The following is a 25,302-nucleotide window of genomic DNA, read 5'->3' as shown; positions in this document are numbered from 1 at the left end:
ACAAGGCTAACCTAGTAGTCATTGTCCTATTTAAACTGTAAAGTCCCTTAATGCAGTAGTTCTCAATCTTTTTCATGTAGGACCCCTAAACTGACACAAATTAGACCACGGACGGGCATTTGATAAGATTTTGTCCCATGGTCCCCCATCTGATAAGATTTTTTAAGAAAGTGTATTAAACCCATGACCAAAATATTCATACAGTATATTCTGTCATTGTGTTACTTATGGATGAAATAAATTATTCCCCTTTTTGCTGGGGACCCCCTAGAACCCCCCCAAGGACCCCACTTTGGGAACCAGTACCACTGCCTTAATGTATAGTGGACTACCGCGGAGAATAGCTTTGTGATGAGTGTATACATGAAATCCAAGCAAAGATAACCTTGTGTGTAAAGTTTTGTGTGCGTGTGCGTGTGCGTGCGTGTGTGTGTGTGTGTGTGTGTGTGTGTGTGTGTGTGTTTGTTTGAGGTACTTGTGTCACTCTGTCACTATCAGGTTTCTTGTCTAGCTCTCCTGTGTCCGTCTGCTCAGGAAAGAAGCAGCCAATTGCAGCAAAGGCCTGTCTTGTAATGATACCTCCAGGTAGCTTTGCATTGTGGGTGGGACTGGGAACTGTGTGAACAATCTGGTTTCACTGGTTCAGGTACATTTTCACTGACAACAATGGAGACAACAACAGTTTTCACCTCACATACCAGCGAGTGAAACACAATGAGGCTCATGGGAGCATTTCAATTTCAGACAAATTGAAAGACACTTTTGGCCACATTGTACGCCATGTACCTAATGTTGTTTTCAAATGTGATTAAGAAACAGAAAAAATTACAACATTCTCTCTTTCTCTCTCAAATTTCTCCTTTATTGGAAAACACATTTGACCTCATATAGGCCAGTGCTGTGAAAAAGTAAATATGTACATGTACAACAAAAACACTATTTTCTACCGTAAACACAAACCATCTGCACTATAACATCTGAAAAAGCTCTCTATAGTGCATAAGCCGTTCTCAGAGAGCAGATATCTCTAGAGATTTAAATACACTCTTTGTTGATATCATTTAGCAAGAACTAAGTCTATGGAAAGCAAATAGGTTAAAGCAAGGACATTGAATTCAACAAAATACAATCCGTTCCACAATGAATTTCAAACTGCTTTGCAATACACTCGGCTCCTTGAGAAAGTAATTAAAAATGTGGCCATTATTTCCAGTGCAGCCTTTGGTCATATCAGTCATTTGATTCTCCACACTAAAACCCTCAGAAATCTTGGCACAGTCCAGCAGTGTCTCTGTCTTTAGTTTCATTCCCCTTTACTGGAACTGGTTGGGTGTGTATATCGCAGATCCTGGAGGGGGTGCAGAATAGGGAGGCTGGTAGGAGTAAGCTGGCTGGTAAGCTGGCTGGTACGTGTACGGTTGGTATGTGTATCCAGGCTGATAGACATTTGGGTTGTATACAATCCTCTCATCTTGCTCCTGGGTGCGGGGAGCGTGGCGGCACAGCAGAATCACCCCGGCCACGAAAAGCAAGGCCGAAGTACACCAGCCAATGTAGAGGGCCTCTCCCAGCTCCCTGCGCTGGGCGTCGATCAGCAGCGGGTTGTAGAAGTCCCTGATGATGACGTGACCCGTCCAGGACACGGGGATGATGATCGTGAGGCAGCCCATAAGGAAGAGGCAGCCCCCGGCCACCAGAACCACGTGCTTGGTGCGAGCGCGATGGTCCACCACTTTGGTACACTTCATCCCCACGGCAGACACAACCAGGGCGAAGACGGTGAGGGCCACAGAGCTGCACATCAGCCCCCTGGCTGCCTGGAGGTCTGGGGGCAGGAAGAGCAAGGAGTCGTACACCTTGCACTGCATCCTGATGTTGGCCTGTCTGTAGCAGTTCATCCACAAGCCCTCCCAGCGGGTCTCCATCACGATGATGTTCTCCTCAATGAAGGCCGTCACCTTCCACATGGGCAGGCCCGTCACGGCAGCCACCCCGATGAGTCCGATGAAGCCGATGACCAGAGCCACCACCTCACAGCAGATGGCCTCCTTACGGTCCTTTTTCTCAACTCTCTGTTTTTCCTCATACACCGAATCCGCGTAAGTCTGGGCGTCCTTCTGGTCGTAGTAAGTGGCAGTGCCTATGTACGATTGCGGAGGCTTGCTGTAGCCGCTGTAGGCAGTGTAAGAAGCCATTGTGGCTATCACACAGAGAGCCAAAGATGGACCTGTGTGGCTACTCTCTCTCAAGAAACATGAATGTGAGGAGAGGAACAAGATGTGGAACTTATACACCCCAGAAAATATGCTAACAACGCAATGCAACCTTACTGGTTGAGCTGCTTTACGGCCATCAGATAAATGACGACACACCGACAAGTGGTGCTTGTTTTGAATGCGCATACAGCTGCCACTGTTAACACACAAGTGATTTAGTCATGTGATCAAGAAAACGACAACAATCAAACACTAATTCAATCACTGTTTAAAGCAACGATACTCAACCCAAGGCTCTAGACTAGAGCCACATGTGTCTCCTTTATAGGTAGTTGTGGCTCTTTTAAGTCCTACTTAAAAACAAATACATACTGTAGATAAGGGAGGAAATGGACTTTTCTGGATTGTGGCTCTTGCAAAGAAACTTTTTTGTCATTGGCTCTTGAGTAGTGATGTTAATGTGATGGAAATCTATTGATTATCAATCAATTAAGAAGACTCGAAAGGCTTGACTTTCAAAGACAAATTATTATTTTATTACAAGCTTGTAACAGGTATAATTATGACAGTCTTCAACAGGAAGACAGAGTCTCAAAAAGCCCCGAACCCAGGGCTCCACCACGTTTAAAGTAAACATGTTAACCACAAATAAAACCACCCACAACTGCTGTCGTCTTGAAACACAGTTCCCCTCCAGGTGGCTGCAGATGTTGGGGCTGACACAGGAAGCTTGCATCTTGGTAAAGCTTAAATGTTAAACTGCACGCTCCACGGTAATGACGTCAGTTGCCTTAACACCTTAACCACACTGTCTTAGACAAATAGCAGACAGGGCAAATGTAAGACTTCTTACCTATATGATTTATATTAAAATGCCAACATAATATATAAAATGTTATCACAATAAATAACATAATGTGTGAAAATCCCATCACACGTATCAAAGCAAAAGTAGATTAAAGTACATTGTCCTCTCATTTGAAAAAATAAAAAAGCCCTTTACCAGGGACATTTCCGCACTTTTCACTGCCAAACAATGTGATTTTAACCATTGAACACAGGTTACAATACACAGTGTTTGTGTTATAAAAGCAGACAGGAAACATGATTGCTGAAAATGTACATACATCCCTGAATTATGTGTATGTAGATTGCTGAAAATGTACATAAACAAGCACAAACCTTTTAGAGCAGGGGTTTTCAAAGTGGGAGGCGGGCCTTAGCCTGGGTAAACGCAGCCCCCAGTGACCTGCTCTCAGGCTCACCCTGCTTACAGTCACAAGGAACTATATCATGCAACTTTACAACCACAAACTAGAGACCTATAGGGCATTCAGGGAATGTATGGTCTTCCAAGGTATTGACAATAAAGGGGTTCAAATCTTACAGAAATCTCCAAATGTCTAAAGTTTTTCATAGCAAATCACAGCAAGGTCTTGGTAACAGTCGGCTTGCACCATAGTGTATTACAGTAGCTACAACAGTTTCATGGTCAAAATACATGAAACCGAAATTGTCAGACTTTTTTTTATTTTATATAATAATATTGGATATTTTAATGATAGTCCTATATTGACTTGCTGAACTGGAAATGTCCCCGATTTTCATTTCAGAAATCTGGTCACCTTAACATGGAGGTCACGTGGAGGCTGGGTTTACGCAGGCTAATGAAGAGCAACTTTATTAGACTTTATTTTGACTTGTGGCCTTCATCAGGGTGAGAGACATTACAATTTGTAATGTCTTACAGAAAGACAAATAGCTACATTAGAAAAAACACAAGCCGAAACACGTTGCTCTAATAAAGTTGTTCTTCATACTAAAAGTGTATCTGTTGTTCATCTCAGACTGAAATCAGATAGTGAGCTCACAGGTGTCAAACTGTCTCCTGCCATTATGTAAATCGAGGTGGCAGAAGGTGTGGAGCACAGAAACTTGAGTAGGATCTGTTTCACTGCAGCAACACCACCACACTGGCCAGCACTTCTCACCTCGTCGCTGCCACCCTACCTGCCTTGATAAGGACACGTTGTATTGTCTGTATGAGGTTTTACCACTCAGCTCTATTTTGTCTTTAGTGTAGGAAAGCAGACACACAGAAAGGAGCTAAAAGAAATGAACATAACCTTACACAAATAATAGAATTGGGATTTGATGTAGTGTGGAGGCATGGTGTTAGTATTTGAATTACACACTAGAAAGATTGCAATCAAACAGGCAAGTGCACAATCAAACTTGTATTGAACTGGTTGATACTACTGGCATTAGGGAACAAGGACAAAAGACAGTAGAACTATACATACCCAATTACATAATAGGACGAATCAGCGTGACATCACAATCCCCCAGAAATGCCGAACCCCGCAGCAGTTAACTAGTATGAGTTGTTCCAAATGTTAATATCTCAAAACCTATATACAGTACATCACATCGCTTATATTTTGACATTCTGAGTGAGAGCAGAAGTAGCTCAAGAGTTTGATGTATAATATAATGCATGTTGTAGTAAAGTCACTCTAGCACAGCCGGCTAGAGTGAGACGCTCAAGCTCAGGCTCCATAGGGTCCCATTGCCGTTTTCCTCCAGTGACGCCGTTTGTTTACCAAAATGCTTATAGGCTGATCCGTTGTATACAGATAAAAAGACATATACATATACATAAACAGAATATGACGTCGTCTATGTACACCTATAGTGTAGTAATGCAGTAGGGTGATCCCAATGACAAACACGAGGGCATAAAGCATGTAGAGGTTCAGGATTCTTACAAGAGAATAGGGTTAGAAGATAATCCTGCAGCTGGGGGTTGTAGCAGTTTCTATTGATGGCTCATCCAACTGACAGTCAGACAGGTGAGCAGCAAGAAGAAACACCTCCACATTCTGCATCCTGAGGTGATGAGGGCGACAAGGGCCATGATGATGCAAAGACACATGAGCGCTCTGGTCGCCTGCAGCTCCGGGGGGGGAGATCATCGTACACACTGCCGTACACCATACTGATGTTGAGGTGATGAGGGGCTCTGGTCGCCTGCAGCTCCGGGGGGGGAGATCATCGTACACACTGCCGTACACCATACTGATGTTGAGGTGATGAGGGGCTCTGGTCGCCTGCAGCTCCGGGGGGGAGATCATCGTACACACTGCCGTACACCATACTGATGTTGAGGTGATGAGGGGCTCTGGTCGCCTGCAGCTCCAGGGGGAAGAGCATCGTACACACTGCCGTACACCATACTGATGTTGAGGTGATGAGGGCCACGAGGGCCAGGATGACAATGAGATACTGTACATGATCGCTCTGGTCGCCTGGAGCTCCGGGGGGAGAGCGAGCAGGGGGTCGTACACCTGGTCTGTCTGTACAGGCCCTCCCAGAGTATATCCATGATGATGAGGTTGGCACCAGCGAAGGCCATAACCCATAAGCCCAGAACCATGGCCAGTAGCACGGTCATCATCAGTTTCACTCCCATGGCTCACATCGACATCTGGTCTTTTATTGGGGCAATCAAGCTGAGGTAAGACAGCAGTCAAACAACACAGAACCGAAACATCGCTAATTTATATCTTAGCATGTATGACATCACTGATGACATCACAACTGCACTCATGACATCACTTATGACATCATCGATGACAGTTGCAGTGACATCATCGATGACCTCACAGTTGAGTGACATCATCGATGACCTCACAGTTGAGTGACATCACCGATAAGTCAAGCCCCTCCAGTTTTGGAGACTCTCGATCATGCTTTCAATCCCCATTGGAAAAACTAAAAAATACATGGTGGTGAAGTTGAAAACCTTTCTTAGTTCCTGACAGGTTGGTAGGTTATATTGAAGACACAAGGTTTTCACTTGATAGCGACAGGTGTACAATTTTTATTGTGTCAGACCTGTTGATATTAAATTGAGGAGCAGGGTCCCTCCAGAAGGGAATTTAGGATTGATCAGTAATCTTCAGTGTGAGGCCCATGAACTATCTGACTCTCTTTCCTCTCATTAAAGCTGCAGTACTGAAGTGCTTCCAATTTAATTAAAAACCTCCAACCTTTTCCCACACATGTTTGGGAAAGATGGCACTTTAAATCTATTCTTCTTTACTATACAATCACTCTGCCTTTAATCTCCCCCAATTCAACTCTATTCTCTGGTGAAAGTCTCAAGATTTATTATGGGGACATCTATCTATCTATCTATCTATCTATCTATCTATCTATCTATCTATCTATCTATCTATCTATCTCTATCTATACTATACTAGGGTATTGTCCCCTTTGGGGCCGAAACCCTAGGCTCGCTCGCTGTGCGGGTTCGCAGCACGCAGCTCAGCTGCTGCGTAGCCTCGCCTACTCTATTGGCATGTGCAGCGCACAATTGCACAACTTGACATCGCTGTCACTGATGATGTCACAATGCCTATGACATCACTGATGATGTCACAATGCCTATGAGATCATCAGTGCTTATGACATCATCAGTGATGTCATAAGATGACTTTGGTCAATAATGATGTCACTGATGACATCACAATTGCTCTTGCCATCACTGATGATGTCACAATACCTATGAAATAATCAGTGATGTCACACTCCCTATGACATCATCAGTGGGACAAAAATTTGAACAGACAAACATTGCCCACTTTTATAGAGATAGATAGATAGATAGATAGATAGATAGATAGATAGATAGATAGATAGATAGATAGATAGATACTGTAGATAGATAGATAGATAGATAGATAGATAGATAGATAGATAGATAGATAGATAGATAGATAGATAGATAGATAGATAGATAGATAGATAGCCGCCCTGCAGCTCGACCACTGTGCGGGCTCACTTGTCCTCAGAAGAGGACAAGTGGCGCATCATCTCCAGAGTAAATGGTGGGAGTATAAGTAGGGAGAAGAGGATAAGTGGTGCATCATCTCCAGAGTCTCCACCCTAGGAATCGAGCGTGCGAAGTGCACAAGATTCCTAGTTGGAAAAACGTAGAAATACATGGTGGTGAAGTTGAAAACTTTAATTTTTCTAGGTTGGTATATTGGAGACGCAAGGTTTTCACTTGACAGCGACAGGTGTACAACTTTTATTGTGTCGAACCTGTTGAGGAGCAGGGTCCCTCCAGAAGGGAATTTAGGATTGATCAGTAATCTTCAGTGTGAGGCCCATGAACTATCTGATTCTCTTTCCTCTCATTAAAGCTGCAGTACTGAAGTAGTGCTTCCAACTTTAATTAAAAACCTCCCACCTTTTCCCACACACTTGCTTTAAATCTACTCTTTACTATACAATCACTCTGGCTTTTGGCTTTTGGTCTCCCCCCCATTCAACTCTATTCTCTGGTGAAAGTCTCAATGATTTATTATAGGGACGTATGTACTGTATATATATCAATGTAAAAGGAGTCTCTTGCGCGTCAGCCCCTCCGCAGTGGGAGGTCGGTACTCTCAGAACAGGACGGTATAATAAAGAAAGGAAGATCCTGGAGCACTCAATTCACTGGAAAGTGATTTTAATAAGGTGCAGTGACTAACGTTTCGACGCACAGCGTCTTCATCAGAGTCAAACATAATATATATATATACACGCCGTCGGTGTGTGAATGGGTGAATGTGAGGTATTCATGTAAAAGCACTTTGGGTAGTCAATAGACTATATAAAATGCGCTCTATAAATACATTTACCATTTACCATATATATATACATACACACACACACACACACACACACACACACACACACACACACACTCACACACACACACACACACACACACACACACACACACACACACACACACACACACACACACACACACACACACACACACACACACACACACAAATTGTCTGATAGATAAAGAGGCAATGTCAAAACACAGGCCAGAAGGAGAGCCACTCCTTTCAAAGTTCATATCTTCAGTTGTTCAGGGAAGAGTCACACTCTGTGCGTCATCTTGTTTTTTAATGAATAGGGGTTAAGTTCTGTTGCTGGTGTGTTGTGACATGTCAGTATTCAAATGACACACTAGAGAGATTGCAATCACACAGGCAAGTTTATATTCACATTTTTATTGAACTGGCTGTTGCTCTTATAGCTAACATGGTTGGAAATATTAAGTCACAAGGAGCAAGGACAAACAAAACTCAACCAACATAACAAAACTATAAAAACAAACAACATGAAAGACTGTAGGAAAAGGGTGTGGGCAGGGTTCCCAGGGAGGCAAAAATACTAGGACGATAAGGATAGTAGAACCACTCAATGCAAAAAGTACACAATTTACAGTAAATATGGCTACACAAGACATCATGCAGACTTTTGGCAGTGTTGCTTGTTGATTGTTTATTTGTGTTTTTTGAGTGGACACTCTTCCTTAGGCAGCATTTTCCTACTGTTACTGGCAAGGACAGCTGAATTTAAATGATGCAGGGTTAGAGATGCAGCAATCCACTTCTTTTCAGTTCCGATCTAATACCTGAATTTGTATATCTGATACAGATAGCCTACCGATACTGATCCCGATACCAGAGCTCTTTTTTCTTGAATACACAGATACATACATTATATACAGTATATATCTTGATCGGAACGTGGATCGGCGACGTCAGTCCGATATCCGATACCGATATCCCGTCTCTATGCACACAGCTTATCACACGTATTGTTTCTGTTTATAAAAGCTGGAGGGTTGCCTGTCCAAATCCATGCTGTCGTCTGTCGGTACATCCCTCTCTGCCATGACATATGTGTCATTGTAGGGCGCTTCATCCTTCGCCCTACGGGAGGTGTAGCGGTACACAAGGATGATCCCAGCGATGAGCAAAATGGCAGAAGTGGCCCAGCCGATGTAGAGGGCCTCCCCTAACTCGCGCTTCTGAGAATCCGGCACCTGGGGGTTGTAGAAGTTTCGAATGATGCTATGGCCCATCAAGCTAACGGGGATGAGCGTGGTCAGACAGGTGAGCAGGAAGAAACACCCCCCAACCAGTAGGGTGATGTTCTTACCCTTCACGTTGTCCCGGCAACAGCTGGCGCTCCGCGTCCCGCATCCTGAGACGAGGAGAGCGATGAGGGCCAGGACGATGGAGATACACGTGAGTGCTCTGGCTGCCTGCAGCTCCGAGGGGAGAATGAGCACTGAGTCGTACACCTTGCACTGCATCCTGATGTCGACCTGCATGTAGCAGGTCATCCACAGGCCCTCCCAGAGTGTCTCCACGACAATGAGGTTGGCGCCGATGAAGGCCGTGACCCGCCACATGGGCAGGGCGGTGATGGTTACCGTCCCGAACAGGCCGACGAAGCCCAGGACCATGGCCAGGATTTCCAGTTTCGCTCTCATGGCTCAGATCGACGTCTGGTCTCGTCTCTCCGGAGAAATAATAAAGAGTTTTCTCAACCGTTCAATTTATTACAGGTGTGATTGTTAGCATCATTGCGCTTGTGTAATGTGATCCTACTGGTTTGTGCCTGGTCAGCTGAGCTCACCTGGGTCATACCTTTATGCTTCAGATGCAACAGAAACTGCTTTCTATTTGCTTTCTAAAGCTGTGACTTTGTACTCTTGTCATCTAAAAACCCTTTCAGTCCAGTTTTGGAGATTTTCTACAGGCTTATATAAAATCAAACCCCATTGGATAAACTTAAAAAATACATGGTGGTGAAGCTGAAAACATGTCTTAGTTCCTGGAAAGTTGGCATATTGGAAACACAAGGTTTTCACCTGACAGCGACAGGTGTGCAGCTTTTATTGTGTTAGAGAGACCTGTTGACATCAAATTGAGGAGGAGGGTCCCTCCAGAAGGGAGTTTAGGACTGATCTGTAATCTTCAGTGTGAGGGTGAGAGTGACTCTCTTTCCTCTGAGAACCAACTGAATGCTTCCAATTTTAATTAAAAAAACTTCCCACCTTTGGGAAAGATAAATAAGAATGGAAATTGCTTTAAAAGCTACTCTTTACTATACAACCACTCAACTCTATTCTCTGGTGAAGGTCTCAAATGATTTATTATAGGGCCTATTCGCTAATATACTGGCACCAAAATGATTGTCAACATAGCATGTAGAGAGAGACTGAAGTTAGGAAGATTATTTGAACAACAAGATTGTCTAATAAATAAACACAGGCCTGAAGGAGAGCCACTCCTTTCAAAGTTCAAATCTTCAGTTGTTCAAGGAAGGGTCACACCCTATTTTTAACAATGTTGAGAGAGACATCAGAGAGAGAGAGAGAGAGAGAGAGAGAGAGAGCAAAGGCAATGAAGGTAGAGTCATGAGTTGAGGGAGGGAACAGGAACAGAAACTGGAAAGCCTGTTGAACAGGTTTGCTGAGAGATACTACATTACATCCTCAGGTTCTCCCAATGTAAACACATGCATTTTCCTTCCTGCTGGGCAAAAACTGTGACAATGACTCACTGCAACCTTCTTATATCTATTTCTGCAATCAAAATCGGATTAGTTAAATAAAAATGAAACCTAAAATTCTTCACTGGGAACATGCCGGCCAGAAAAAGCAATAAGGTTATTTATTGTCACATGACCAAATCTTCTGAGAAAGAGCTTCCATAATAAATTAGTTACAAGAAATGTGCCCTTTCAGCTGCCTGTATTGTGGATTTGGTTTGATGTTTTAATCAAAACTTGATGCGAAAAAGGTTTGATTAAATGGAAGTAGTGATCAGGATAATACTATGCAAGTGTGAGTCATTGTTGTGGCACATAGGGAATAAAGAGACTAGTGTGCCACCTGCTGTATGTAAATGTGACTACACACCCCTGGTCTGAAGTAGGTTTGAAGCAGGTGTAAAAATAGGCTTTTAAAAGCCTAGCCCTATTTGCTACATACCAATGACGATACGATGTTGGTTGGTAGAGTTCTTTCTCAGCACAATCCATGCTGTTCCTCATAGTAGCTCCTGAAAGATGGGGGGGGGGGGACACAAATGCAATGCAAGGTCAATGGGGTTACACTCCTGTATGTATAAACTGACTGACGCTCACTAAAATGCCATCCACAGTGCAGTGCAGTGCAGTGCAGTGCAGTGCCAAAGTCCATTTCTGTGAGCTTCAGTCAGCTTGTACATACAGGAGGGTGACCCCCATTGACCTTGCATTTGTTTTCTTCCAACTTTCCAGAGCTACAATGAGGAACAGCATGGAGTGCTGAGAACTCTACCTATCTCAACATCATCATTGGTTTTGTCATCGGCTGCATTCCATTCCAAATCCCATCAATCTGCTGTACAGTGTGTGGACATTTCTGGTTCCTGAAAGGTATCTATACAGAGCTGGGGCATGGGTGTAAAGTGACATGTACTGTAAATGTCCGTAGACCCACAATGGAATAATTGGAGTATCTGGGACCTGAAATGCTAATGCCGAGAAATACATCTTTCATCTTTAAAAATTTCCTGCATGCATAAGGTCTTTGTAGTTCAGCTTGGCTCAGGTCTGTAGCGTTTTCTCCTCATCTTTTGTTTTTATTATATATGTCTGCCCCTCATCACTTATCGCAACCTGCTGCACAATTTTCTCAAAACCTTAAATGGATTTTGTAGATGTTATTTTTATTTAATAGTTTCTTGTTTGGTTTCATATTTCCCTGAAAATGTTTTTCACTTGAAGCCAGCCCCTGGTGATGTGTTCCTGCTACCACGAAAAACTGTTAGGTGTTAACCACTACCTAGTTAGAAGGTGCTAGCTACTTCCTGTAAGCACCGAAGGGGAGCAGATACCAGTAACCTGCTTCTGGGAGGGAAAGACCCTAACCTCACACTCATACTCGCCCTGCTAAATTTTTGGGGGAGGGGGCAGCCAAAAAAACAAAAAACAAAACATGTAGCCTATAGATCGACATATCTTACAAAAAAGATAGTCAACAAAGTATAATCAAATACAATATTGAATTGTGAAAGATGAAAGAGGCAGATGTGCAGGTTCGCCAGTTTAAGCAAAGCTTGTTGCAACAGTCTATATGGTTGCAACATACACAGATGATAGATAAGATAAAGAGAGGGTTGCAGGGGCCTTAGGGCATTATGTTTGACTTGTTCATCAGTGGTATAGGGCTAACATGTAGGCTACTCTTGCTGGCCTGGGTTCTAATCTTGCTGCTGTAATGTTTTCTTGCACAGAGAACGGCTACCCAACTCTGGGGGTTGATGAAGTTTTACATTTCACCATTACTTCATTTACAAAAGGTTACAATTAGAGAATGTAGAAGAAACTACAATTTAAGCCTTAATTTCACTGTTCTCTCTACCTACAATACAGATGCTGATGAAATTCTAAATAAAAAAATAAAAAATCATATCTAACAATAGAAATATTCTCAGATTTGGATCCAAGAGACAAAATCTCATCAAATAGGGGTCCATGGCCCTAATGTGTAGTAAATTAGGGGTCCTCCTTCCTCCTCGGTATGAAAAAGGTTGAGAATCACTGCTTTAAATGATCAAACATACATTTGATTCCCATTTGCTTGAGTATGCCAGTATGTCTTCTTGGCTTTAATCAGATATTGAAAAGCAGATATTGAAAAGCGCAGCGGGTGAGCCTAGGAATCGAGTGTGCGCGAGATGCCTAGTTATTTAATATTTTTCAAATGAAAGGAAACCAAATGATGAATTCATGTATTCATTTATGTTATGATTAATTTCTCTGACACATTTATTTAATTGCGAGTATTTTGGTCCTCCACATAGCATCCAGCCTGCCTGTGCTCTTTTATCTTGGGTTATCCATCTGTCTGAAGATGTTTTCTCACTGAAGGCAAAGCGGTCTGGCAGACAAGGCCAGCCCACCTTAGCTCTCTGTCCCGGCACAGCGGCCCAATGCAGCAGATCTACAGCACGATGAATGAGCTTTCCCCCGTTATCTGAAGGAGCGCCGCCCGGGGCCTTTGTGGCGGCAGTGACTGACAGCAGAGGGGGAGGGCACCAGTGGAGGGGCATGATGCTGGCTGACAGGAGGTACGCAGAGCTCAGACACACAAAGGAGATAGGGCTGTGAGGAGCAGCAGAGATTAGAGCAGTGATAGTCAACCCAAGGCTCTAGCCATAAAGGAGCTGTATGTGGCTCTAGACTAGAGTCTAGAGCCACATACAGCTCCTTTATGGATGGTTGTGGCTACTTAAAATAAACAAAAAATAAAGGGAGGAAAGGGACTTTTTTGGATGGTGGCTCTTGCAACGATTAAAAAAGAAAAATCAATGTGGCTCTTGAGTAGGCCAAGGTTGCGTACCACTGGATTAGTGTGTCGAGGGCCTGTCCAGCCGGCATGAACAGGCAACTGCAAGTGAGGGAGAACAAAAAAAAACAAAAAAAATAAAGAGCACTTTTGTAGTATAGTCACCCCTAAAGCTAAATGAAAAACCAATCAAGGGAGAAATATATAGTGAATCCCAGATTTGAGAAGTATGGTGTGTCTGCCTTGAATACAAAGGCTTAACACTGGGGGATTACAGTATCTACTCAAATTGTCCAAAACATCTTTTACGATTATGCCATAATTCCTTCATAAGTATGATACTGAATGATCCATGATCGGTTAGAAAATACTGACAGATGGAGTGATGAGACTCGGGATATGAATAGTTGTTTTCATTTGTGCTTCTTGATATATTTTGAATTATATATATATATATATATATATATATATATATATATATATATATATATATTATATAGAAACTTTGAATTATAAGTAGGAAACAACATTATTTATTATGATATCAATACATTTCTTTTTATATACACACAGTAATAAAAATGCAGTCTTAGTAGCACAATGAGTTGTTTACAAGTATGACATCTTTCACTGTTCAGACATAAATCATTCCCCTTGATTGCTTCAGCAAATTTGGACTTTCTCTGTGAAAAATGATCACTTGTCATGTTTTGCTGATCAAATTAATTTACCGATGAATATGAATAAATAAAAAAAACATAGCATTGTAATCCATTACAAGTGAACAACCTTTTTAACACACAAGACCTTTCAAAGTAGCGGATGTGCAGGTTCTCTAAAATACAGTGTGCACATGAAGTGTTCAGAAGGAATGTCACATTGTGTTCTTTGAATGGCAATATTGAAGAGCAGTAAGGAAACATATTTTGAGGGAAATGGTTTCACAGTAAACATAAAAACATGGAACAGCAAATGCAAATTCAAGTAAAACAGGATTCTGTTAAGTTAAAACAAATTAAAATCCCCTCGCCTCTCCAAAGTGGGGGTTATTACATAATTCTGCTATTATATGTAAGAATAAGAGAACAAAAATAATTTCCAGGCTAAAAAGATAGCTTTCAGTCTGTAAAACAAGAGATCAAAATCATATATTGTACATAACCAGGAATCTGCTCCCAAAACATGTCAGTATATATCCATGTGAACATGTAGAGTAAACTATGCAAGGATTTACTAGACTGTCCTTTGCAATTATTTATTCTATTATTTATTTCTTTAAGGACAAATTCAAATAATATACAGCCCTCAACTATGATAATATCTCTTGAGTCACACAGACAAAAAAAATCATTGTGTTCACAATACCCAAATTTGGCAACAGCAGGCAGGACCCTAAAATTCTGCCCATATGTGCAAACCATGCCAATCAAAACAACTGATTAGATTTCATGATTGTACCATTAGTTCATCTCTCAAAGCTTACAACTGGTCCCTATATAACAGCATTTGATTTGGGATTCAGATCCCTCCCTCTGGACTCCAGTATTGCTCCACCGATGATCTTATCCGCACAAAAAGCATTCAACAAAATTGGTAAGGATATATCTTTAGTAGCTGTGCGATATACGACAATGCCCATGCATTGTTGGTGGGGATTGAGTTGATAGTTTGCTGTTTTTTTTCTTTTTATGAAGCCAATGTAAAGCCGTCTTGGCACTCTTTAGCTTTGTGTTTATGTGCCGCAGTCCGGCGGAAAGGTGTCCGACTGCTTCCTGCGTACCCAAATCTCCTCCTCCGTCAGCCTCTGGTCCTCCGAGCTTTCCCTGCTCACGTCACACCGCATCGGGGATTTTGGGTCCTCGTCCGTCTCCTCACCCTCCAGGGACAAAGCCATGACTGGGGCCTCCAGGTGTCCGTCGTCGTCGTCGCTCAGGATGTCCGTCTCCTTCACCTCTTCCCGGTCCTCGTACTCTTCCAGATCGAACTGTTCCTCCACCCAGCGGTCTGTGTCGCCCGCCAATGCAGACTGCTGCTCTGGGTGATGTTCTTCCTCCTCTTCCTTCGGGTTGGACTCCTGAGGTGAAGCGAGGTCCTGGTCGGGCTCGCCGTCAAAAACTATGTCGGTGTCTATAGTGAAACGGTTGCGCACCAGCTTCCTCCTGCCTAGAGTCCTGGTTGGAGCGGATACTACAAAGGCAAACACAGGCAGTCACAAATACATACTGTACGTAACAAAAGAAACTCATTGATGAACAACATATAGATTACGTTCACCCTGCAGGAGTTAGTGCTCAATTCAGATTTTTTTTTAAGCGGTGCTGTCCGTCCTTTATGGCCGGCATGTGAGCAGGGAATGTAGCACGTGATTTTGGTTTTCTGCCGATGTCTGTAGCTTGTAGCCTAAGCTTCTCCCCAAACTCTACACTCCATATTGGCATGGGGGGGGGGGGGGGGGGGGGGGCAAAAAATTTAAATAAAATATTTTTGTTTTGGTCAAGAGAAAGGTTATACTATGGTCTCTTGTCATTCTGAATATAGTTGAATCGCTTGGTTTGTCCAAGAAAAACTTTTTATAAGGATTTTAAGAAACAGGGGAGATGGATGGAGAATTCACTTCCTCATGTCCCATGGATAAACTCGTGATGCTAAGACTTTGGGCACGCTATGAAGAGAGCAGCTCAAAGCCACTGAAACACACATGCACACGCACACACATGCACACGCACACACATGCACACACACACAAACGCACACACACATGCCTGAAATAAAATTAGTCTCCTTGCTTAGCCTCAACAGATGGCATCTAGTTTATAACCCTGCACCGCTTACTTCACAACCTGGGTGTGATTTATTTAGATATGACACTGATTCTGATCACATATGAAATGTAATCCAAATCAGTTTCCCTGTTTTCTTCTGTTCAAACTGCACTAAAAACATCAGATCTATGTTACATAAGAGGGGGGGGAATCGGAATTGGGACACATTCAGCTGCAGTGTGAGTACAGTCACAGACTGGCCTTTACCTGCTGTATTTATGGCGGGACGGGCCCCCTTCAGGGCACAGAGGCGCTTCCCTCCAAAGGGAACATACTGCTGGTTGGGCGGTACACTCTCCGTCTTTAAGAGCTGCCGGCGATGTTTCTCCCGCAGGATGGAATGGACAGTCTTCAGAAAGTCTTTCCTGCTCTCTGGGGAGCTGAAAGGAGATAGGGAGGCGTGTTATCAGTTTGTCACTGTGAGACAGCCGCTATCAGGAGGCAAGCCTCAATCTCCAAACCTCCGTTAGAGACGCTCACCTGCAGCACAGCTGAAATATCCTCTCTGGTCTTCCCTCCGACTCCGACTTTGTGTGGACAATCTCACACACCGCAGAGCCCTCACCATCTAAAGGAGAAATGAATACTCGCATGTGAACTCATGCACAAAGCACTGGTAAGACTCATTGGTTGGGTTGATCTTTTTTATCTTCTTTTTTTTAACCCATAATAACTTACATTACATCAAACATGTTACAGGCACAAGAAGTGTTACACAAAACACATTTTTTCCCAATACGGTCCTTGATGGAAGACAAATAACCCATATTGTAGCAGACTACTCATACAGCATATTAAAAAACACATTAAAAAATAAAAACCAGAGAAAGAACATAAATCTACGAATCTCCAAAATGCTCACTTCTGGACTGAAAGGAAAGAAAATTACAGATTATATCAGTATAAAATAGTACATTATCCAACCAGTAATCTACCTGCATTGGCCAAGGCTCTGACTTGAAGGGCATCAGTTGAAATCATGTGACGGAATCGGAAAGGGTCTTTTTCTTCAGAGGCTACAGAGACACGATGGGAGCTCCCCTTTGAACAATTACACAGAGAAACTGTTAGTTTGACCATTCAACAGTATGCTGCTGGTGTAAGATTGCTTTTGCAGGTGACCCACTGGGCTCATTTCTGAAAGTGGCACTTAAGCAGAGTGAAATCTACATTGCTATAATAGAACATGAGTGTGTTTATATGCACACTAATAAACCGATCATTATCTGATTATTGGAGTTACCACATTATTCAAGTGGTCATGTAAACACAGCATAAGGCCGTTATCGGATTACGAAATCGGATAAACAGACCAAACTTTTTGTAAAATCATCAGTTTTATTCAGTGCATGGCCCAGTTTCACTGTGCACACTCACAGACTTTGAGGCGCATTCCCCAGTCCCTCCAGGAAATTGCGATTTTGTGATCGCAATAATTAATGCAAATTCAACCAAACTCCGCAATATTTGCGAGGACTTGCAATTTTTTTTAATTCCCGCGATTTCGTCGCAAAAAGTTAGTAAAATGCCGCATCTTTACCACGGTTTGAGATATGTGTGCGCTGTCATCTTGCCTGGTTGCTGTGGGAACGAGGGACAACAATAGGAAGTAGGGATGGGCATCGAATTTCGAATTTTCGAATAATTGTTGTTATTATCAAGGTCGACTTTTATTATTGAAATTCGAAATTCGTTTATTGAAAAAAAAAAAAAAAAAAAAAAATTTTTTTTTTTTTTAGTGAAATGTTGCATTGTCTCCCCTGATTCTAAGTATAGTCGAATCGCTTGGTTTGAGCAAGTAAAACAATTTTTATAAGCAACCTCTCCCTCTTCATGGGATTTCATCTGCCAGTCATTTTTCCATAAACCTTGCTTAAAATTCTTATAAAAATTGTTTTACTTGCTCAAACCAAGCGATTCGACTATACTTAGAATCAGGGGAGACAATGCAACATTTCACTCAAAAAAAAAAAAAAAAAAAAAAAATTACATTTTTTTTTTTTTTTTTTACATTTTTTTTTTATTTTCGAATTTCGAATAAAAGTCGACTTTGGCCAGCGAATTTCGAATAGTGTTTTTGCTAGAAATGCCCATCCCTAATAGGAAGTGACGAGAGTATGGGACGTAACGTAACACGTCATCGCATTTCGATGAGGAGGGCAAACCCCTCACATTTGCCAACAAAAATAACCGCAAAACAATTACCAAATGTTTTGCATGAAAGTGGAGGCAAACTATTTTGCACTCCGTGCAACACTGTCGTGGAGGAACACAAACGGAAATCGTCACTGGACAGCCACTCTTGCTAGCGCGAAGCATTTGAGCCCCCCCCCCCCCCCCCCCCACGCACACACACACACACACACACACACACACACACACACACACACACACACAGGTGGCATATTTAGCTTAGGGTCTAGTAGTTTGAATATGAACAAGGAACAAGGGATGAGGAGGACAGAGAAGGCATGAAGAGGAAATAAGGATAAGAGGAAAAATATGAAGCACTAAGCAAAAATTATGAGAAAAGGCAAAGTGATAGTAGCATTATTGAGGATGAGGAAGAAAGGAGAAGAGAAACAATGAAGTGAGGAAAATAAAAAATGTAATAAAAAATAAAAAAATAAAAACAAAAAAAATTCCGCAACTCCGCAATCTTTGCCAGTTTCCGCAATTTTACCGCAAAAAATCACATAAAATGTCGCAATTGCATCGCAAATTTTGAGAAAAGCCGCCACAAAATCAAGCATTTATGATCGCAATAATCACAAAAAAACTCCGAAATCCTGGAGGGACTGGAAATTCCCACTACTTACTAAAGTGCATGTAAACGCGTAAATCGGATTATTGCCATTATCAATTATTCTCAGTTATCGGATTATTGTGTGCATGTAAACACACTCAATGTTACTATGATTTTACCCTGTACTCTATGTGAAGTGTCTTTGAGTACATAGAAAAGCGCTATACAAGTCTAATGTATTATTCTTATCTCCGCCAAGGAGGTTATATTTTCAGTGTTGTTTGTCTGTTAGCAAGATTACTGAAAAACGACTGGGCCGATTTTCATGACACTTTGTGAAGGTATCCAAGGAAGGACCCATTACATTTTGGAGCGGATCCGACTCACGCAATAATAGCATGAACAAGCAATAATAGCGGGTCTTGGTGGAGGTCTGTAATCTCTTGTGTGCCCTTATAGTAATAAGATCTTTGTCACGCTGAGGGGTTTCTTGCATTCGGGGGAACTCACCATTTTCTTTTTGTGTTTGGAACCGTCCTTGCACACAAAGACCACTGCTGTTTTGAACACTGAAAAGGAATGTGAAAGAAAATATAAATAAATCCAGGAATGCTTCAGAAGACTTGTCCAAACAAAACTTCAGTGATTCTCCATGAGACCAATAGCAGTGGTTAATAATATGGAAACAAAGCAAATGTCAAAATACTTCATAGTCATGCAAAATGTAGATTCCATGGTATTTCATATGTGCCTGACGTACCAAACGTAGCCAGTTGAGGCTCTTTCTTCCATTTTCCCAAGGAGGCAGGTGGGTTGATCCACGCCACAATGTTGTGGAGCAGCAGGTCACCCATGGACAGATCAGCAACCTGCCATAATGCAACACAATTACAACACACTCACTCCACATAAACTTTTATTGACAGAACCGAGGCGAGCCAACTACCTCCAGCGTACCTCTTTCTTGTCACCACTCTGCTCGATGATCAGCTGGTCAAACACGGCACCAAACTCCTCGTGGATCTTCTGCATCTCGTTGATGTGGCTCGCCACCTTGTTCATGGCTTTCATGGCAACTGCACACAGCCAGAAGACAACACAATCACAGTTTGAGTTATTCAAAGGCGTGTATTCACACCGAGGGGGCAGCTTTCTACTTTTGCATTGACGCCAATGCAGGAATAGCAAAAACTGCAATTCCTCGAATGGCCACTTGAGGCTGGCTGCAAGAGCAAGTCAATCGTCATTCACCCCCAAGTTAAAATTCCCACCTTTACAGCATAAATAAGCATGTTTACAGCCAATGTTTTTGGTCTGTATAGCTCTATAGCTTCACCTTTCATGACATGGTGAATTTTTATATAACATTTAGAGTAAAATAGACTATAAAAAAGCCAATGTTTTGGGCGCGATTGTCAGGTCGCCTGTCCAGTGATCACGTAGCTCGCCCATGATGGACCAATAGCAGGCGGAGCTGCGGCTCTGTGGGAAACCCCCGGTCTCGCTGCACGAAAACCAAGATGGCAGCAGCCAAAACGCCAAACCAGAGGCTTCAAAACGCGAGTCCACAAACCAATGGGTGAGGTCACACACACTCCGTCCATCTCTTTCTACAGTCTGTGATTCACACCAGTGCTCCCTTGTCAAAATGATTTCATCTTGTCAGGTCAGAGTCATTAGCTGCTTCGTCTCAGTCAGTAACAGATGTCAGAGTGGCTAGCCATGTGGCTGGGTCTCACCGTCCAGGTGGTAGTGCTCCTCACTGTCCGGGTCTGTGTGGGAGTGGAGCTCCCTCAGCAGCAGCGGGTATTTCAGCACCCTCTGGATGGGTTTGATCAGGTATGATTCCAGGGTGGATGAGTGCTGCTGCTTGGGGTTGCGCTCATCCAGGAAGGCCTTGAAATCGGCATCCGTTTTAGCTGGAAAAGAGCGAGGAACATTTATTGCAACAGATTCAAACCCCTTCAACCTGGTTACTAAAGGAACCTGATTTTGAGCCAACACATGTAAACACCATAACTCAAAATAGCCTGGTTGTGGTAAAGCTCATACTCCCACGTTTACTCCCACGTTAAACAGGTTACTGTGGCATGTCTTCTGTGCAAACAGCAATTTGTTGCAAACTCAGACTCCCTCATTTGATGTTAAAGCGGTGAGCACTACTTCCTATTACTATTACCAGCATGATCATAATTTCATTCCCCTCCTGGAAGTAACCTACTGCTCAGTCACCTTTTCATGCTTTTTTGCAGTCGGACAGTTCTACAGGTGGGAAACCACAGATAGACAGGAATATTGTGTTAACTGGTTTATTCGGGGCAACAGGGATAGTCACTTGGGATAGTCAAAGGCACGTGGGCACTGCTTAAGGTTTTAACTGGTGTATGACTGACAGCCGTGTTACTCCGTGCATATTGTAAACGCAGCCACTGGCAACAATGGCAGATGTGAATTGGAAAGGGTGTAGCTCGAGAACAGAAATCAGTTTGTCCTGGGGCGTATGTGTGGCTTGAACCGGTAGAGCGTGCCGTGTGACATTAAAGCAAACTCCTAATGGCAGCGGCACAGGTTCAAATTCGGCTTGGGCCATTTGCTACATGTCATTTCTTCTCTCTGCACTGTATTTCTCCGTTTGTCTAATAAGCACAAATGCCAAAACAATCATTAGAAATCAGTTTTTCCTCCTTCAGTGTATGTTACAGTAGTAACAGTACATATATCACAGTGATTGCCAAAGTGTCGGCCACGGCCCCCTGGTGGGTCATGAAGGGACTGCAGGTGGGCCGCGAGAGGCATACCTGCCAAAACTCATTTTCACGAGTCTCCGTACTTTAAAGCCTTTCTCCCGCTTTCTGATATATACGAAACTAAATTATCTAAGGCAGTGATTCTCAAACTTTTTCACGTCAAAGACCCCTAAAGTGACAAAAGTCAGAGCACGGACACCCATTTGATAAGATTTTTGCCATTAGATGTTTTATTACAGAAAGTCTATGAAACCCATGTACGTTGAGGATAGATTTTTCTGTTGTTGCTCATCAGTTTGTTTCAACAAACACCTCATCTGTGTTATGCATGCAAATACTTCTGATGAGTAAGGGGGAAGTAAATGTTGGCAATCGGGCTTTTGGGTATTTTGCCTACATTTTTGTATGTGGATCGATTATTATTTTTATTTTTTTCAATTTTCAATTTTAACAATATACAAACAAAACAAACAAACAAGCTCAGACATAGGAAAGGAAAGAAAATACATACATATACAGTAATAATCGACAATTATAATGTGGTGCTACCGTCCATATAGGGTATTAGGGTGCTTATGTGCTTGTAAGAGAGGATCGATTATTAATTTGCACTGCATTGCCAGATACCACGTTCACATCTTCTGTTTATGAAATACAAAATATATCGGGAAATACATCATCTTAGTCTCTTGTGTGTTGATTAGAGTTGTGATTACAGGGTTGCGCGGGGTGCGGAAGATGTTCAGATTTCAAAGTGGGCCACGACATTCTTAAGTTTGGGAATGGCTGGTATATATCACACAATATTACTGGTTTCTTTAGCTGTGGGAGCCACCCGCTTCAAAGAATGCAGAGGTCAAATGGACAACTGTCTTGCTGACAACCCTGCAGTGCAGATTTATGGAGCCGCGCAGGATATGGCAGATGGCTGATGGATAAATACATCCTCTCCTTGGAGCTGAGGAGGCATGTTGACCTAAGTGCTGGTTTACTCACCCTTTACAAGGACCTTGGGGACTTTGGTGTGGCTGGCACAGAAAGCACTGTAGAGTTTAAAACGGTCTGCATAGTACAGGAAAGAGCCTCCAAGGGAGAAGAGGATTTTCTGTGAAAGACGGAAGAGAAGTTACTCAACCAGTGGCTCCAGGAGGAGTTTTAAACTGCCAGATGCCTTATCTTCTGTCATGTCTATTGGGTGTAGGCTGTATATTTCACAAGGAGAGGCTATACCTTAAACTGGTCCACTCGCTCCAGCTTCTCCAGATCTGGAACTAGTCTGGTCCCATCTTCCAGGGTCTTGAGAAACTCCACCTGGAACTCCACCATCTCAGGCAAGTTCCCAAACAGCACATCCAACTGGGGGAGAAGGACAGCATTGGGCTAAATAATGAAATCACTTCTCCTCATTTCACAAAGTATTGCACTATTTTTTTTTTTTTTTTTATGTGGTACATGATCCGATATTACTATTATATATACATCCAATACTAGTCCCAGGCTACAGCTAGAAGAGATGCTTACTGGAGACATAATGTGTTTCGTTATAGGACGTGCGTGTAAAAGATCCCTTTACTTTGAAAGCCTCTCTTCTCCCCCTCCTGTCCTCTCTCCACATGATTATGCAACACACTTTTCACAGGAACAGTTCAATATAGTGCTGCCATTTAAAAGCCAACTACCCCTCAAAGGCTCCCAGTTGCCATACCTCATCCTGAGTGAGGAAGGTCTCTTTCTGCAGTGGGGTTAAATACCTCCCGATGAGGCAGTTCAGATCCTGTAAAGACCAGAGTGCTTTGTGTTATGATTGGGGTTGGTCATGGGATGGAAAACATATGGATTTCAGGCTAACAACAAACAGTGATGAAAGTGCTATACCATGCCATCTGTCATGCAAAAACAAACAAACAAACAAACATTATTTATTGGGTATGCTCCAATGAATTCAGTAGCCCAATGTCTGTTGTTGTTCTATAATTAGCATACATCTGTCCTCTGTAATAGGCTATTAACATTTTAGGGTTGCCTGGACATCGCATTATATTACCTCGTTTAACCCAGTTATTCCACTGAGTCACAATTATACCGGGTAGGAAAAAAAAGATTAAGTAATATCCGTCCAAGGGCACAGCTGTGTCCCCCCCGCTTCTCCTGGGACACATGGATAAATATGGATTGCTCATGCGGAATAGGAAACGTATGGGGCTAACACATAGGCTAACACGAGCCTGGACAAACACAGATCGATGGATAGGCAGAAGACACACACACACACACTCACGCACACACACACACACACACACACAGGGCATCTGCCCCTCGTGCACAAGACGAGCGATACTGACTTTGACATAGGCACGCTCGGTCTCCACTAGTTCACAGACGACTTTGCGGAGCTTGTCGGCGTCGGAGAGCTGTCTCAGAGTGGCCGGAGGTGGGAAGGGTGAGTCCGGGCTGGGCGAAGAGGACACGCACTCGGAGGGATTCATGTCATGGAGACTGCGGCAGAAGGCAGCGACCTGCTCCGTGCTCTAAAATAAATAAATAAATAAATAAATTAGAATAAGCGGAAAGAGCCAGAAAAGGAGAGAGAGAAGCAGTGGGAGGATAGCTGATGAAACGCATACCTCCAACCTGACGTCAAAGGAAGACATATCCAAATGTGGATATGAATCTGTGGAGTAGCATCTGCTCAGATTAGCAGCACCTCTCCCTTTGATCAACTTGCAGGTGTCACTTTCCACCTACTGCTATACATGGAGCCTTTTTTTAAATTAATGAGTAATGATTATGCAGCAAGTGAGGATGGGAAGAGGCAGATACATTTTTTTATTTGCACTAATTGTTATTTTCATAGCAATGACTCTCCGCCTCCGTCTCGTTCACTCTCATCCCTCGTTACCCTAGTCTTTTCCTCCTACTGACAGCTGGGTGGTGTAATGATTCATCTCTTGATCAGAATCAAAATATACTCATGAGTATCTGTCCACATACTGTATAGGTTGCCTTGGAGACGCCCTGATGTGCATATTTTGGACAAAAATAGACTGCACTCAGCACCAACCTACACGCAGAACTAATACGGTTACTTTGTTTGCAACGGGCTACAGCCTCAACAGTCATATCAAGATGCAGCTATTTGATATATTTGGGCATTTTGCCAATACACACACAAAAGAGAAAGCAAAAACAGCAGCTGTATCCATGACCAACAAATCCTTCTCAGATTTCAGTCAAATCGTTTAAAATGAAGAGAGATTCTCTCTGTCAAAACAATCTACGTGTGGAGTTACAATACTACTTAATCTCACATTAACTCACACGTAAAGCCATAAGATTACTGGTTAAAGTTGTGGGGAGCAAACCATTTTATGGCTACATAATAGGAACCATCAACAGGTATTCACACCATGTGTACATGACAAGAGACGAAGACAGCTGATTGGTTGGTTATACAGGGACTTCTGTAGGATTGAGAGGCAATTACCTAACCCTGCCAGTTTTTAAGTGGCCCGTCATGAATTTTGCAAAAAAAAAAAAAATATATATATATATATATATATATATATAT

General features: G+C 42.6%; 1 protein-coding gene and 2 pseudogenes across 4 annotated transcripts in view; all 3 read right to left on the bottom strand.

Annotated features, from left to right (window-relative positions):
- Window positions 1-843: 843 nt before the first annotated feature.
- On the bottom strand, window positions 844-2,278 carry LOC310777196 (claudin-8 pseudogene; annotated as a pseudogene). Its single transcript has one exon. The product of its transcript is annotated as a claudin-8 pseudogene (transcript).
- Window positions 2,279-8,286: 6,008 nt separating this feature from the next.
- LOC310776789 (claudin-4 pseudogene) lies at window positions 8,287-9,617 on the bottom strand (annotated as a pseudogene). The gene has a single exon. The product of its transcript is annotated as a claudin-4 pseudogene (transcript).
- Window positions 9,618-14,007: 4,390 nt separating this feature from the next.
- The window catches only part of LOC310777013 (rho guanine nucleotide exchange factor TIAM1-like), a gene marked incomplete at its 5' end in the record, with an annotated part of 37,124 nt that continues 25,829 nt past the window's right edge, over window positions 14,008-25,302 (bottom strand). For both annotated transcript variants that reach the window (XM_083637255.1, XM_083637256.1), the window contains 12 exons: window positions 14,008-15,606; window positions 16,449-16,621; window positions 16,722-16,809; window positions 17,177-17,282; window positions 19,498-19,556; window positions 19,748-19,856; window positions 19,945-20,063; window positions 20,727-20,906; window positions 22,731-22,839; window positions 22,965-23,090; window positions 23,440-23,508; window positions 24,077-24,262. In XM_083637255.1, the coding sequence (XP_083493381.1) occupies window positions 15,152-15,606; window positions 16,449-16,621; window positions 16,722-16,809; window positions 17,177-17,282; window positions 19,498-19,556; window positions 19,748-19,856; window positions 19,945-20,063; window positions 20,727-20,906; window positions 22,731-22,839; window positions 22,965-23,090; window positions 23,440-23,508; window positions 24,077-24,262 (1,779 nt within the window). In that variant the 3' untranslated portion in view covers window positions 14,008-15,151. The remainder of the gene's footprint in view (window positions 15,607-16,448; window positions 16,622-16,721; window positions 16,810-17,176; window positions 17,283-19,497; window positions 19,557-19,747; window positions 19,857-19,944; window positions 20,064-20,726; window positions 20,907-22,730; window positions 22,840-22,964; window positions 23,091-23,439; window positions 23,509-24,076; window positions 24,263-25,302) is intronic.

This window comes from Poromitra crassiceps (genome assembly GCF_964638095.1).
Source record: "Poromitra crassiceps genome assembly, chromosome: 5".
In the NCBI taxonomy this organism is placed as follows: domain Eukaryota; kingdom Metazoa; phylum Chordata; class Actinopteri; order Beryciformes; family Melamphaidae; genus Poromitra; species Poromitra crassiceps.
The sequence above is the reverse complement of the archived record's forward strand: the minus strand, read 5'-3'. Positions and strand labels throughout refer to the sequence as shown.